The sequence below is a fragment of the Ctenopharyngodon idella genome, chromosome 6, assembly GCF_019924925.1.
Source record: "Ctenopharyngodon idella isolate HZGC_01 chromosome 6, HZGC01, whole genome shotgun sequence".
Classification (NCBI taxonomy): Eukaryota; Metazoa; Chordata; class Actinopteri; order Cypriniformes; family Xenocyprididae; genus Ctenopharyngodon; species Ctenopharyngodon idella.
In genome coordinates this window covers 25,295,320-25,310,721 of record NC_067225.1, presented here as the reverse complement: position 1 = coordinate 25,310,721, position 15,402 = coordinate 25,295,320, and the positions used below count along the sequence as shown (strand labels likewise).

The 15,402-nt window shown below is 36.0% G+C and overlaps 1 protein-coding gene across 1 annotated transcript; it reads left to right on the top strand.

Annotated features, from left to right (window-relative positions):
- The first annotated feature begins 6,090 nt into the window (after positions 1 to 6,090).
- Positions 6,091 to 15,217, top strand: hemk1 (HemK methyltransferase family member 1). The gene is made up of 12 exons (XM_051896524.1): positions 6,091 to 6,212; positions 6,287 to 6,365; positions 6,487 to 6,663; positions 6,842 to 6,933; positions 7,726 to 7,819; positions 7,972 to 8,103; positions 8,198 to 8,262; positions 8,383 to 8,432; positions 11,562 to 11,667; positions 11,772 to 11,867; positions 12,600 to 12,710; positions 14,414 to 15,217. Exons 2-12 carry the CDS (start codon positions 6,303 to 6,305, stop codon positions 14,454 to 14,456), a joined length of 1,029 nt encoding a protein of 342 aa, XP_051752484.1. The 5' UTR covers positions 6,091 to 6,212; positions 6,287 to 6,302; the 3' UTR covers positions 14,457 to 15,217.
- The last annotated feature ends 185 nt before the right edge of the window (positions 15,218 to 15,402 follow it).

The following is a 15,402-nucleotide window of genomic DNA, read 5'->3' as shown; positions in this document are numbered from 1 at the left end:
CTCCCAGGGCACACACACAAACACGCACTCTCACATACAGGGCGTTTCGTTTACACTTCCATTCTCTGAAGCCAATGTGTTTAGCTCAAGGTATCATTTTCCTCAGAGGTATCAGCGTGTTTGTATTTTGTCCCATTTCTCATAACTAAAATATGAAGTTGTACACACAAAAGATTGAATAGGGCTGTGAGTACCAACACTTCACACAATGACCTATAAGACAGGCAATAAATGCATCATTGCGACAAATGACAATAAATACATATAGGCCTACAGTTAATTGGTCATTATTGCAAAGTTATTATTGCAAAACCCTTTCAGAGTGATAGTGGTGTTGTATAATCCAGAAGAGGGATTATTTTACAATAATAACCAGTAGGTTGTATATTAATCATACTACTTACCAAATAAATAAATGAACATGAAATACTGATTTGAGTGTTTATTCTGCAATAATGACCAGCTAACTGTACATTGTCCTACTTATATGGTTAAATTTGACTTATATGGTTAAATTTGACTTTTAATTCATACCTTTCTTGTAAAGGCAGAGGAGAGACCTAACTTGAGCACAGCCATATAGGAAACAGGCACTGGACGATGGTCATTCAGAAATATTTACACAAATAAGGGCTTTATACAACATGAGGGTGAAATGCATTTCATAATGCAAAGATGAATAGCTTGAAGTATGTAGAAATTGAGTGAAAGATTCTTCGGGGAAGAGATACTATCAATCACCAGTATCTCTTGTTAACTACATAGCATTGCATTTGTCAATTTAGTCAGGAATGTAGTTAAAATGGTGGTAGTTACCTGGACAATGGAGAATATGAGTTTTATTAATTGCTAAACCACTTAACACTCCATTCATTCTGTTCATGAGGACATTGTGAGGTCTAAAATGAAGCATGAAGGGAAATGTTTTAAGGGAACAAACAGCACAGATGTTCAATTCACTCTCAAGTTTTTTTAAAAATTCTGTGGGTGTTTCATAATTAGTTTGATTTGCATAATATGATGTGTTAATGCATTTGGAAGTATTAATCTAACATCTAATTTGTTTTGCATCTATAACCTTGAGTGCTCAAGATGAGTTTAGAAAAATGTCCAAAAGCAATGAGCATGACAAAAGCTCTGTTCATTCAGATGTCAGAGATGTTCATAGATTTGATGTTCTGAGAAGTGAAATGGTGGTCTGACAGTTCCTGTCAGCGAGGTGTTCAAACCTGCGGTCTCAGAGACCCACATCATAGCTCTGTCATCATGCCATTTTATCTGTGATCTTGCAGAGCAGGAAAAAAGCTCTTAGTGAAATGGGTCGTGGTCTGAGTGACACTGAAAAATACTACATAAGATGTGAGCTTAGAATCCAGTTACAAAATCAATAGCTATATGGGCATCAGAGCCTTCCAATACAGTCAAATAGCTTTTGCACAAAAAATACATAGTGAGAAATACATAGGGCCTATATCTCACCTGTTATGTTGTAATTTTTTCAGCAAAGCATCTTTTGCTGCATTACTCTGCAGTATATGTGGGTTGTGCGTGTCACTAACATACCATTAATATTGTCACTGAACTATTCCATACAAGCAAAAAAAGTTAAGTGATTCTGAAGCCAACCAATATGGGTATCTTGAGCAGTGTTTGATATACAAGACACTTGACCTTTTCAAAGCACACTTTCACAAGCATACCTCAGGAATTTATATATGCAAACAGTATATGTTTGCATTTCTGATGTGAAAATAGAATTTTTATGATATCAATATGCAGCCTTCAGGTGAACTTAATTATTGATCTTTGAATGATTCATAATCAATGCCACCATATGTATGGTCATATTTTTGTGTTTTGAAGAATCAAGGAAGGCAAATAATAACTATCACTACCAAAGCAGAACTGTATACCATCCAGACTTTATTTGAGAATGCTTTTAAATTCCAATTCAATTCCTGAATTTGAATTGTAGCAAGGCCTTAAAGGTTATAGATAGACAGATACAACAAACAACAGAACAGATGATAGATAGATAGATAGATAGATAGATAGATAGATAGATAGATAGATAGATAGATAGATAGATAGATAGATAGATAGATAGATAGAATGAACAATGGATAGATAGAATGAACAATAGATATCTACAGACAGACAGACGGATGGATGGATGGATGGATGGATGGATGGATGGATGGACAGACAGATGGACAGATAGATGGTTCCAACAAGCATTAGCTAGAACGACAGACAGTTAAACAGGATAGATAGATAGATAGATAGATAGATAGATAGATAGATAGACTGATTGATTGATTGATAATAGATAGATAGATAGATAGATAGACAGACAGACAGACAGACAGACAGACAGACTGACTGACTGACTGACTGACTGATTGATTGATTGATTGATTTTGTCCTACCCTTTATCAATGTGAAGGAGGCAGGGGAACATTTTATAGAACATAATGGGCTATACTAGGGTAATGAACATCCCTACAGAGGCACAATAATGTTTTGTACCATTTTGTTCAAGGCAACAAAATTACCAAGCAATTTACCAAGCTCTGTGCCCCTCCTCTCGCTTCATCACTTCTAGGCATCTCAGGGGGCAGCAGCCTGGGAAACTATGACTTCAGTGTTTTTGAGGGACAAAGCAGCATTGTGAAGTTCTTCTCAGTATTTCAGCTTGAAGAATTACACAGAGAGAAAGAGAGCTTCCTCAGAGAGGCTCAAAACACCAGAATGAGTCACTGCTGTGAATATATGTGCCATAGAGGACTGTGTCTGGACCAATGCCAGGGTATTAGGCGTCTGAAGATGAATGAAATTTGGACACATTAAGAAGCTTAGAAAAATGTTTGCATGTACAGTTTTATGTTTTCTTTCGATTATAATATCTGCTACTAATTTATCTTAAAGAAATTAGAGGATTAAGATGAAATCTTACCTTCAGCTGCTCATATTCACTGCAACACATACCAAGTGGAAACAAGGCAAAATCCTACAGAAATGTTACAGTCACAACTATAGCCAAAGTATAATGCCAAGGAGCAGGTTAGAAATCCTAAATATTTCCTGCATATACCTACAATTCTTTTATCATCCACATCTGGCACTCAGCTGCAATGGGATATTCCCTGTCATTGTGCAATGATTTCAGGTTAGATTATTTCTGTCAAATTAGCAAAAGACAAAAATATTATGAACAATATCAGTTTAATGCTCTGGCATTGATATAATTGTAAATTGTGTAAAAGAACTAGCATATCTTTTCCTTTTGGCCTTTTGCCACTTTTTATTAGAAGGAGACAGTGGAAATGATGGGGAAATGGCATCTGGAAATGTCTCCGGCCAATTTCAGACTCTCATTTTTTTAAACTCCAGCTCTTCCCCTTCTAAAACTTAAAAAAAAAACAAGAAGCATAATAAAACTTGGGTTATACCATAAATAAAACTTGGGATAAAGAAGAATATCAGTTCATGGTATGAATTTTTTAAAAATCTAAACAAAAATCAGCATCATGTTACCAGTACACGTGGAACACTTTCTGCTCACAAGGCCTTATCTAAAATCTGCATTATGCATCTTAACTTGAAAAAGTGTGATAGACAAATGGCACAAGAAAGAGAGATGGATTGATATAAAAGACTAGAGATGAGTTGGTGGTGGTTAGTGGTGCCCACAATATCAGATATGACATCTATAAACTGACATGCCACAACTGACAGTACACTGAAAACAATGGTGTAGCAAAACCATTAGTTAGTAAATTTCACATTAGTAAAATTTCACAGACAATTACAAAGAAATGGCACATTGAATTAAACATGACATGTTGACATAGAAAAAAATGAAATAGTATTTTATTGTAAAAGATACTCCAAGGTACTCCAATAATCTTTTTATTTACACTGTATGTTTACAAAATGTTTACATTTTTAAGCATTAAAATGTATTTTAGGGCTGTCAAAGTTAAACAGCTCTGGAACAATATTTAGATATTATAAAAAGTGTTATGCTTATAAATTTATATTGAATTGAAAACTTTACATATCTAATAGTGGGTCAAAAAAAAAAAAACAATATTTAAAATGTTGTCCTGGCTTCATTACAGTAATGATATAAAAATAATTATTTGCAGTTTGCAAAACAACATATTGTCTTTATAATATAATAGCTTTTTCTTACAGTATAAATGAGCTTTTAAAACAAAATCTTAAAGGGATAGTTCACCCAAAAATGAAAATTTTATGTTTATCTGCTTACCCCCTAGGGCATCCAAGATGTAGGTGACTTTGTTTCTTCAGTACGGCATCCGGTGTGTGAGGTCTGAATGCACTCTGATGCTAGAAGTGATCGCTCGCACTCATTGACATATACACGCGAGATCTTATAGATGGAGTTCCCATTGACAAGCATTATACGACTGACAGACCGCAACGGTTGGAGTTAAAATCATCATTTGTGTTCTACTGAAGAAACAAAGTCACCTACATCTTGGATGTCCTGGGGGTAAGCAGATAAACATCAAATTTTCACTTTTGGGTGAACTATCCCTTTAATCAAAAATCTTGAAAACCCCTGCTCTTACAATACTTTGCAGTTAAGGTTGTGGTTAACTTCGAGCCAGTCATTTAGGTCTGACAAACAGTAGCATTTATTGCAGTTTCTTTGAATTGTAAATTGTCTGAATTGAACTGTAGACTACCAGAAGCCATCAAACCAGTGCAGACTCACTCCTCCTGGCAGGAATCACCAGTTTCCCTTAATTACACACACACTGTGAGCTGTTATCACAGATTTGCTTCAAGGACAAAAATGTGTCTAAAAACCTCTTTATGTCTTGTTTTCTTTTAATACTTTGGCATTTTCCTTCCTTCTGTATTGTACTTTAACCTCCCTTATAGCTTTCCGTTCCTGTCAGTCCTCTTACTTTCACTTCCACATGTTTCAGTCTGACTTTTATTAACTCATCCCTGTTTATTCATATAAGGAGTGCTCAATCTGAGAGACAGTGTTTCAGGGTACTTTTGGTTGAAATCATTTGTGGTGCTGCTTACAACTAAACTGAGGTTACACACTGCAACCCCTGCAGCACACAATAACAATCAGTCCCATCTGGCTGACAGCACCAGCTCTCCATCCCCCAATCCAGTCTCTCCTCACGTGATCTCTCTTCTCCAGCTCACACTGCAGACAACAAGTCTTTTCAGAACTTCTGCCTTTGAAGTTTGTTTTCAAAATATTGGATAATATGCATGAACTAAAACTGTATTTCCAAGATGTACACCAACAATACTAATAGCTGAATAAAGTAGAAATTGTTATCAGTATATTATGAAATACCAAAAGTAATTTAAATTAACCAGGAAAAGAGACATAATCAGGAAAAGATGTGTCCCAAAGTTATTAACATTTCTTTGTAAACACATTATAAAAAAAAAAAGTTTTTTTTAAAGTTAAAGTACACAGTCATAACCCCCTAAATGTAACTCTTTGAATATGAAGTTAATGCGCCCTCAAGTGGTATTGTCAAAAATCACACGGTTTGAGATAAAGTTTAAACGTACTACATCCAGTTTAACACAATTAATTTCGAGTTTATCATAAACACAATAAACAAAATATTGCGTTTCAAGGAAAAGGATTGTTCCTTATGTTTGGTTGTCGTATTACATTATTATTATGGCTTTTATTTTGAAATATGTAAGAGCATTCATTGCGCACTAGTGGCAGGATTTCCGCTTCATGTACGCGACTCGGTTCATTTAAACCGATTCAGTGAATTACGTCATCAAAGTGGAATCTGACATCCATGACAAAAGTAATTTTAGGAATAAATACAATGTTATGTTTTTAAAAATAAGAAAGCTCTAAATGTACTTCTGTTTGTAAACATTATTTCATATTTTTATTTTTATTTAACTTTATTTATATCTTAGTTTGTCACTGTTTCATTTTATTTATGTATATTATTTATGTTTATTCACTGTAGTTTTAATTCTGTAATTAAAACCAAAAACAAGGCCGATTCAGTCAGATTTGTGAACGAACTATTCAAATGAATAATTTTGTTGCCCCGATGAACCGATTCAAAAGATCCGACTCAAAAGAACGATTCGGACATTCGGAGCACATGGTATCCGATGTTACTTGTATCCATCAAGAGCTAAAACACATGCAGGTTATATTATTTCTTTAGGTAACTATTTCACTGAAGTAAAGGTTGCAACTTTCGGTTCATGGGGACTCGACGTTTACGGTTTGCTTAATTAGCTTACAGTACAGAACGATGATGTTCAAGACCAGTTGGTTTCGATTAATGCACAGATACAGTGGAGTGTCAAAACAGAGAGTAAGTGCCTGACCTCCTATGTATTTAACGATAATTATTATAATAATAAAATAATCATATAGGCTAACAAAAAATGTGTACTGTGTGACTGGCAATAATGTGCTGTTGATGGTTTTTGCAGAGTGTTGTGAGGTTGTCGTCAAGTGCAGCAGAGGGCACTGTTGCTCCTCCAGCAGACTGTAGTATCACAGCAGAGCAGGCGGTCAGACTCTGGGCTCGACACTTTACGCTGCACGGCATCTCGGAGCCTCTCCTCTCTAGTCAATATATAATATCTCATGTACTTGGCGAAAAAACTGTGAGTTTCTCTCTCACCCCATGTATTTTTTGATACATTGTAAAAGTTCCAAACATCCAAACAAAAAATGTGTGGAGGCATTTAGAGAGTGTTGTTACAAAGTGTAAAATAACTGTTTAAGAGAAATTTACTCTTTCCCTTTTCATGACACCGTGTCCTTGTCTTTCTTTGTTGAAAGCTGGAACGTGTGCCGAGGAAAAGGCTGAGAGACACCCTGACTGACAGGGAAATAGAAAGAGTGTGGAAATTATGCTCTAGACGCCTAACAAGGTACTACATTTTACATTTTTACTCACTACGACTTTTTTAATGAATAAGACCCCGTACGCACACGAGAAGGCCTTCACGGAACTTCATTAAAGTTATTTTGAATTGTTATTTGTTATTCATTTACTCTTTAAGATTAACACTAAACCATTTCCGAGGAGTTTTAACTTATTCCACCCACTGATTATTGCTTACTTATGTCCAGTGGAGGACAAAACTAGTGGTCAATCAGTATGTTTTTTCAATGGCCGATATTAATGGCAATACAATGCAGATAATACAATGAAAAATAATCCCATTAATTTAGGTTAGTTAATGCATTAACATCGAGCAATGAGCAATACATTTTGTACAGTTATTAATCTTTGTTAACGTTAGTTAATAAAAATACAACACTTCATTGTTAGCTCATGTCCATTAAATAATATTAACTTTTGATTTTGATAATGCATTATTAAATGTTGAAATTAACATTAAGATTACAGGTTACTTAAGATTAAGATTACTTTAGAAGTATTTTTCATTTTTAGTTCATGTTAACTAATTTAGTTAATGTTAACATATAGAACCTTATTGTAAAGTGTTAAATTAACACATTTAATACAATATTTCTTTAAATTCCCAAAACATAAAACATGTTTTTTGGTAGATTTGGAACTGACATTATCTGGTTAAAAGTAGCTGATTATTGAAAAAGAATCTTATGCATGTAATCACAGAAAACAATTTATAAAAGCCTCTGAGAAGATAGATTGCCTATTGATCTTCATCAAGCCTGTGTGCAAATTTTTTTAGGATGCCTGTACAGTATGTGATTGAGGAATGGGACTTCAGAGACCTGACCCTGAAGATGAAGCGTCCCGTGTTCATACCCCGTCCTGAAACAGAGGTGAAAAATTTCAGTGACCTTCTTAGCACGTGTTCGAATTTTGCAACAAACTGACCGTGGACTTCAAATGGACGTGACTTTTTGGATAAACACAGACTGTGTGTTTGAAAACATTTATTTCTGTTTGGACCCGCTGGTTTGTGTGCATCTAGGAGCTGGTTAGTCTGGTTCTAGAGGACCTCCGGTTGATACAGGAGGAATCACACAGGACTGATTTACGAGGTCTGGAAGTGGGCTGTGGATCTGGAGCCATCTCTCTTAGTTTACTACGCAGCATTCCACAGGTTTGCACTCAGTGTCTTTCTCCTAATTATTTATCTTGCTCTTCTGAGTAATGTAGCATGTCATCTGTAACATCTGTACCCATGATTCTTTAAGCTCAGGGTATTTGCTTTGGATCAAAGCCAGACAGCAGTATGTCTTACAACGGAAAATGCAAACAGGTGACTACCAGCACCTTTGTTCACATTCAACTATATAAAGCGTCCATATATGGATCTTTATTACTTGATGATTCATTATGTTGACTATTGTGTATTGTTATCCTCTTTTGTTTGTTCCAGACTTGGTCTGCAGGACAGACTAAATGTTCACCATTTAGATGTGATTAAGGGTAAGAATGATGGAAATGACATAAAAAAAAAAAAAAATCCCACTCCGCAATGCCTAGTCATATCAGTTAGTTATTATTGTAAGACTGACATTCTGTGAAAGTGGCAATTTTTGGTCAGCACACAACAAACAAACGTCATTTCTGGGCAACTTGTCTATTTTACGTCACTGACTGTTATCTGGTGATTAATTTTTAGCTGCTTTTAACATAACTTATGAATGCAAAATGTCATAAGAACATTTTATTGCAAACTTAAAGGGATAGTTCACCCAAAAATGAAAATTATCCCATAATTTTAAGCCATCCTTGGTGTATGTGACGTTCTTCTTTCAGCCAAAAACAGGCGGAGTTACATTTAAAAAATATTCTAGCTCTTCCAAGCTTTATAATAGTAGTGAATGGTGCCATTTATTTGAAGCCCAAAAAAGTGCATTCATCCATCATTAAAGTAATCCATACGGCTCCAGGGGGTTAATAAAGGCCTTCTGAAGCAAAGCGATGCATTTTTGTAAGAAAAATATCCATAATTATATCTGGTTATAATTATTACATGGTATATATGGTTTAGTCCAAATTTTCTGAAGAGACATGATCACTTTATACACTGAACAGATTTAATTTAGGCTTTTATTCACAAATAAACATTCATCATCACACACATCAGTTGTGGTAAACAGAAGTGCAAGCATGCTTGCTTGATATGTGAGAACCAATGAGGTTCATTCTCATGTTACGCAGCACGTTTGAGCTTCCTCAAGAGGTTTGTTCTCGCGCATCAAGCAAGTTCGGTTGAGCTTCTGTTTGTTTGCTAATCAATGTTTATATGTGAATAAAAGCCTAAATTCAATCTGTTCATCACATAAAGCGATCGAGTCTCTTCAGAAAATTTTGACTAAACCGCTCAATTCATATGGATTAGTTTCACGATCTCTTTATGAACTTTTTGAAGCGTCAAAGTGGTAGTTGCGCAGCTGTCAATGGAGGGACAGAAATCGATCAGATTACATCAAAAAGATCTTTATTTGCCTTCCGAAGATGAACGAAGGTCTTACAGGTTTGGAACGACATGAGGGTGAGTAATTAATAACAGAATTTTAATTTTTGGGTGAACTACCCTTTTAAATTCAGATCAAGACTAGATGTGCATTACATGTTATTTTCATTATTTTTCCTGTTTCTTTGCAAATTAGTGATTAATAAATGGAGGGAAAATGCAGCATGAGGGAGTAACTGGCATTTTTAATTGTCCCAATGTCTGTTTGTTATGACTGACCAGTGCATGAGTCCCAAGTAGACCTGCACGTAATTCACAGCTCAGAAATCCACAGAAAACTCCACGGATTTCTGTAGAACTTGAATGTCAGTCATCCATTCTATGCATCCCACTCTCCTTGTATGTTTGTTTACTAAATATCTTGGCTAATTTCATCATGCTTACAGCTGCCGGTAATAAGCTCCATTTCTATCATCCCATAAATCCATGCCACAAAATTTTTTCACCCACAATCCGTGAAAAAACTTAAAAGTGCAAAGATTCATTGTGGACCTTGTCATAACATTCATAATTGATTTAGTATTAGTGCGACTTGTGTGCTAGTAGATAATCGAGACTTTGAGGGATCAAGCCAGACGGTTCAGCCCAAATCCTAGAAGGGCCTCTAAGGTAGTGACATGGAAATGTTCAGCTAATTCCAGGGATTTATTGGGCTTTTCCTGTTAAAGCTTGTGCCTCTCTTCCCACTAGATGGCATTAAAAACAGCCCTCCTGAATGCTAAATATCAGATTTTTTAACTCTGTGACCTACCCACATTACTATTATTAGGCTCTGAGATGAACTTGTTTTCTCTTTATTCGCTGCACTTCAATGACTGAATAAATGAAGGTACTTCTGCAGAAATGTTAGTTAAAGATCTTTGCAAGTGTTGTTTTTATTGAGCTAGCAAACATAAATGGAGGCTTTTCAGGAGTTTCATGGATCATTAACACAAATGTATTTGTTTTGGCAGTGTTTATAATTAGCCTATTGTATAAGTAATATATCATATGGATGTGTGTACAGTATATACAGTAGTGGCCAAAACTTACATCTTCACCCTTCATTAATTTATTAAAAATTTGTTAAAGATTTTGTAAGCATATTGTGTAGTTGTGCTTCGAGTCAATTGTTTTATTTGTGATAATGCAATGAAACATGCCAAATTGTGCGGACATAACTTTTGGTCAGGCTGTCATGCAAAAAAATTATGAACGCATGCAAAAACAAGAGAGAACCAACAAAATATTAATTACCGATTATGTTGTCAATGAATGCTCTTTGCTGTGAGCATTTTTTGCATCGTAAAATAATTTTGTTAGATAAATACCAAGTTTAGTGTGTTGCTCTTCCCTCATATTTAAAATATATTTCTCATATTTTGATGGTTTATTTGGTCATTAAATACCAATCTCCTCCAAACATCACTTTTGGCCACTACTTTATATGAAAAAAATCAAATACCGTTTTAGTACTGTATATACAAATGGAACCTAACACAGATTATATTATTTATAAATAATATTTGCACTACCGCTCAAAAGTTTAGGGTCGGTAATAGGAAGATTTTTAAATGTTTTTGAACAAAAAGCAGTAATATTGTGAAATATTACTATTTAAAATAACTATTTTAAACTTTTCTGTTTTAAGATATTTTAAAATGTAATTTACTCATGTGATGGCAAAGATTAATTTTCAGCAGAATTACTGCTGTCTTCAGTGTCACATGATCCTTCAGAAAGCATTCTAATATGCTGCTGATCTTTTTAAATCCCTTATAACATTATAAATGTTGTATCCTTGCTGAATATTAATTTCTTTAAAAAATCTTACTGACCCCAAACTTTACTGTTTATGTATGTATATTATGATAGTGTTTGATGTGAACTGTTGAACTGAATATATTCCAGACATTACAAGCATGTAATTCAACATTAATGTAATTATTTTCCTCATTGGCCAACATTGTTGTTTAGTTTCAAGCTTTGAATTTCCATATAAATGATATTTTCTAATATAGTTATATAGCCACATCAGTACAAATATGTGTTTTACATATGACAACAAGAGAACAAAATGTGTTTTGTATTCCCAGATGCAGATGCGATACTGAGCGAATGTGACCCTGTTGACTTTATTGTGAGCAACCCTCCCTACTTGCTCAGCCAGGACATGAAGACTTTACAAACAGAGATATTCAGGTTAGGCCAACATGCGGACACACTCAACATGTGCTTTAACCTTTGACGTGTGCTTGAAAATTCCTCATGTAACCTTTTAAACGGCCCCATCTCTTCCCTGGAAGGTTTGAAGACCACGCCGCATTGGACGGGGGTTTGGACGGGCTGTCTGTGATTCGCTCAATTTTAGGTCTGGGTTCTAAGCTCTTAAAAAAGCGAGGGTAAGTGAGAAGTGTGTGTTTGTCTGAAGCCATCATATGTGGTTTGGCAGAGTGTCTGGTTCTCTTTTGAAAAGTCTTGTGTGAGTGGCCAAATGTAGTATAAATAGTATGGAATAATCGTGCTAAGAAGCTTTCCCAGCATATCTTAAATGCTTCAGGGAACTGAGTGATACACAGTTCTTTGTAGTTCAGTAGATAACAGTATTCCAGGGACCAGATCGTTCTCCCAGTACTCCTCCCCACCCTCATCACTCCCAAGACACACACACATACATATGCACATGCATACACAAAAGCACAATTAGCTTTTGGTGACGACAGTTGCAAAACCTGTCTTGTGTAAGGTTCCATGCCTGTAAAATGACAAATTCAGTAAGTATTTCATCGAACGGATGAGTAATAAACTTGTATGGACTGGAGAGCATTGCATGTGTAGTTTTTCTCGTTAGTGCATGCTGTGAACTTCCAGTGATCTATATGGAGTTTCAGATTTCCTTGAGGGTTTCTTATTATGTGTCCAGTCAAGATTTGTTTCTTTCGCAGAAATGACACATGCTGTCCTTTCATAGATACTAAGAACCTCTATTGAACGGGGTTATCCTAGCATTAGCTTTCAGGTTTTCCGTCTCAGACGTACTATTCTTCATGACTAATGCTTGCGAGATTGTTTACGTGGTAAAGCATCCTGTCCACCCAACCTTTTCTTGCTTTTAAATGCTTTTGTCTGCCCAGGCGTGTTTACCTCGAAGTTGCCCCATGCCATCCTCCAGTCATTCAGCAGTTGATCAAGGATATGATGCCGGGGTTGCTTTATTTGGAAACCCACTGTGACCTCACCAACAGGTCAGGTTCTTCTGTTAACATGACCTGTCCTTTGTTTTGTTGTTGTTTCCTTGATTTCAATGAAGCTCTGCTACAAATGTCTGTCAGATGTGTGGAATTTTTTCCCCCAGAAGTAATACATTTTAATTCTGTGAATGTTTGTTCTTAGAGTCCATGTTACAGAGTAGTTACTTGCTCAACAGCAAATAGCAAATATGTACTTGGGTATTTGTCTTTTGTGGATTGTTAAAACTAAATATTATTGTTCAGTGTTCCCGTGAAAGAAAAACCCTGAGGAAAAAAAAAAAATCATTTTTTTTTTATTTTTTAAGCATGGCGTGTCTTAATAGTGAAATATATTTTAACTAGTTATGCATAGCTAAAATAGATTTTTTTTTTTAATTAATTAAGAAATAATATATATATATTTGTGTGTGTGTGTGTGTGTGTGTATATACACCCTTTTGCCTTCAAAACTGCCTTATTTCTTTGTGGCATATTCAACAAGGTGCTGGAAACATTCCTCAGAGATTTTGGTCCATATTGACATGATAGCATCATGCAGTTGCTGCTGATTTTGTCAGCTGCATATTCATGATGCAAATCTCCCATTCCACCACATTTGAGTATAGTAAACTCAATGTCATGTTCAAGATACCAGTTTGAAATGATTTGAGCTTTGTGACATGGTGCGTTATCCTGCTGGAAGTAGCCATCAGAAGATGGTTCACTGTGGTCACAAAAGGACATGGTCAGCATCAATACTCAGGTTGGCTGTGCCGTTTAAACGATGCTCAATTGGTACTAAGTGGCCCAAAGTGTGCCAAGAATAAATCCCCCACACCATTACACCACCAGCAGCCTGAACCGTTGATACAAGGCAGGATGGATCCATGCTTTTGCGTTGTTTAAGCCAAATTCTGACCCTACCATCTGAATGTCGCAGCAGAAATCGAGACTCTCAGACCAGGCAAATTGTATCCTCAGTTTCCTGTTCTTTGCTGACAGGAGTGGCACCCAGTCTGGTCTTCTGCTGCTGTAGCCCATCTGCTTCAAGGTTCGACATGTTGTGTGTTCAGAGATGCTCTTCTGCATACCTCGGTCGTGACGAGTGGTTATTGAGCCTTTCTATATCAGCTTAAAACAGTCTGGCCATTCTCCTCTGACCTCTGGCAGCAACAAGACATTTTCGTCCGCAGAACTGCTGCTCACTGGATATTTTCTCTTTTCTAGACCATTCTCTGTAAACCCTAGTGATGGTTGTGCGTGAAAATCCCAGTAGATCAGCAGTTTCTGAAATACTCAAACCAGACCGTCTGGCATCAACAACCATGCCACGTTCAAAGTCACTTTAAATCACCTTTCTTCCCCATTCTGATGCTCAGTTTCAACTTCATTCGTCTTGACCATGGCTTAATGCATGCAGTTGAACAAGTGTACCTGATAAAGTGGCCTGTGTGTGAAGAAAAAAAAAAAAAAAAAAAATTATATATATATAATATATTATATATATTATATATTTGTATGTATAAATGTATATTTTAAATTTTTTTTATATATGCGCACACACACACACATACCAAAACTGACTCTTGTAAATAAAACTGATGCAACCTCAGTAGGCAACTCAAGTGCCCTGTTATCTCTGGATGCTGAGTCAACCTTATCACATGTTTACAGTATACTGATAAACACAGTACTTTTTTTTTTATTTTATTTTACAGGCCACGATTTTGCATTTTACAGAAGAAAGGAGAGAATGACTGAAATAAAGGACAGAGAAAAATACATTGGGAAAGACTGCAGGGAGATGATCGCATGGCTGGTATGACAGCATACTAAGTACAGCTAGAGTTTTTACCATAAGCAATTCCCCATTTAAAATGCCTTTAGTCAAATTGAAGGTGGCACACTGCCAGTCTCCTCACTGTCCCGCCTGTTCCCAGCATGCACTGAGTTAAAAACCTGCCAATCCTACCAAGAATCTACTTCCTGAAATTCGCAGACTACGGGTTTCTATTTGTTTTGTGCTGTAACCTACTGTTGTTATAGTTTCTATGTTCACTTTCCTTTTAATTGGTAAGCGTGTGTGTGTGTGGCTGTGGTTTGTTGTGGTGAGATTGCATTGATTGTGAGTTTGTGCTCACTGTGCAAGTGTCAGGGTGCAGTAGGCTGAAGGTAATTATTGAGGCCTTTTCTAAGAACTCCCCCTCCCAACCCTGCGCTAGTCTCTCCCTGGAAGTAATGCGCTCATTCTGCGAAACAGCTGGCCCATTGCCGCTACCTCGCTCGCTCAGCTAGCCCACAAAGACAGACAGACAGACAAACCTGACATGCTCCACTACCACAATGTATACAAGTATACACCAAATCGGTCTGTTCTTGTCTTTGAACAAGTGAAACCAAATTTTACATGCACTGCCTCTCTTCTCTGTTTTAGTAATGTGTATAAAATATTGCAGAGTCATTATATATTTATTGTTCTTGTAGACATGCAATGCCATAATGAATAAAATATTTTTTTAATACCTTTTGTTGTCTTTATGCTGATAAATTAATACTTGCACCTATGGCAATTTTATCGATTAGATCATTAAATAAGAACCTTTTGCAGTGCAACTGTTAAAATGATTCTTATTGATCACCCTTTTTAATGCTGTTCTTCCATGTATTATTGCACATAAAGATTATTTACATGTTTATGTCACCAGCA

What these genes read in the sequence shown, in the direction of transcription:
- hemk1 (XM_051896524.1), top strand. Translation starts at nt 6,303, where the DNA reads ATGATGTTCAAGACCAGTTGGTTTCGATTAATGCACAGATACAGTGGA. An exon ending in TACTACGCAGCATTCCACAG is followed by an intron (nt 8,104 to 8,197) that starts GTTTGCACTCAG and finishes TGATTCTTTAAG; the next exon opens with CTCAGGGTATTTGCTTTGGA. An exon ending in ACAACGGAAAATGCAAACAG is followed by an intron (nt 8,263 to 8,382) that starts GTGACTACCAGC and finishes TGTTTGTTCCAG; the next exon opens with ACTTGGTCTGCAGGACAGAC.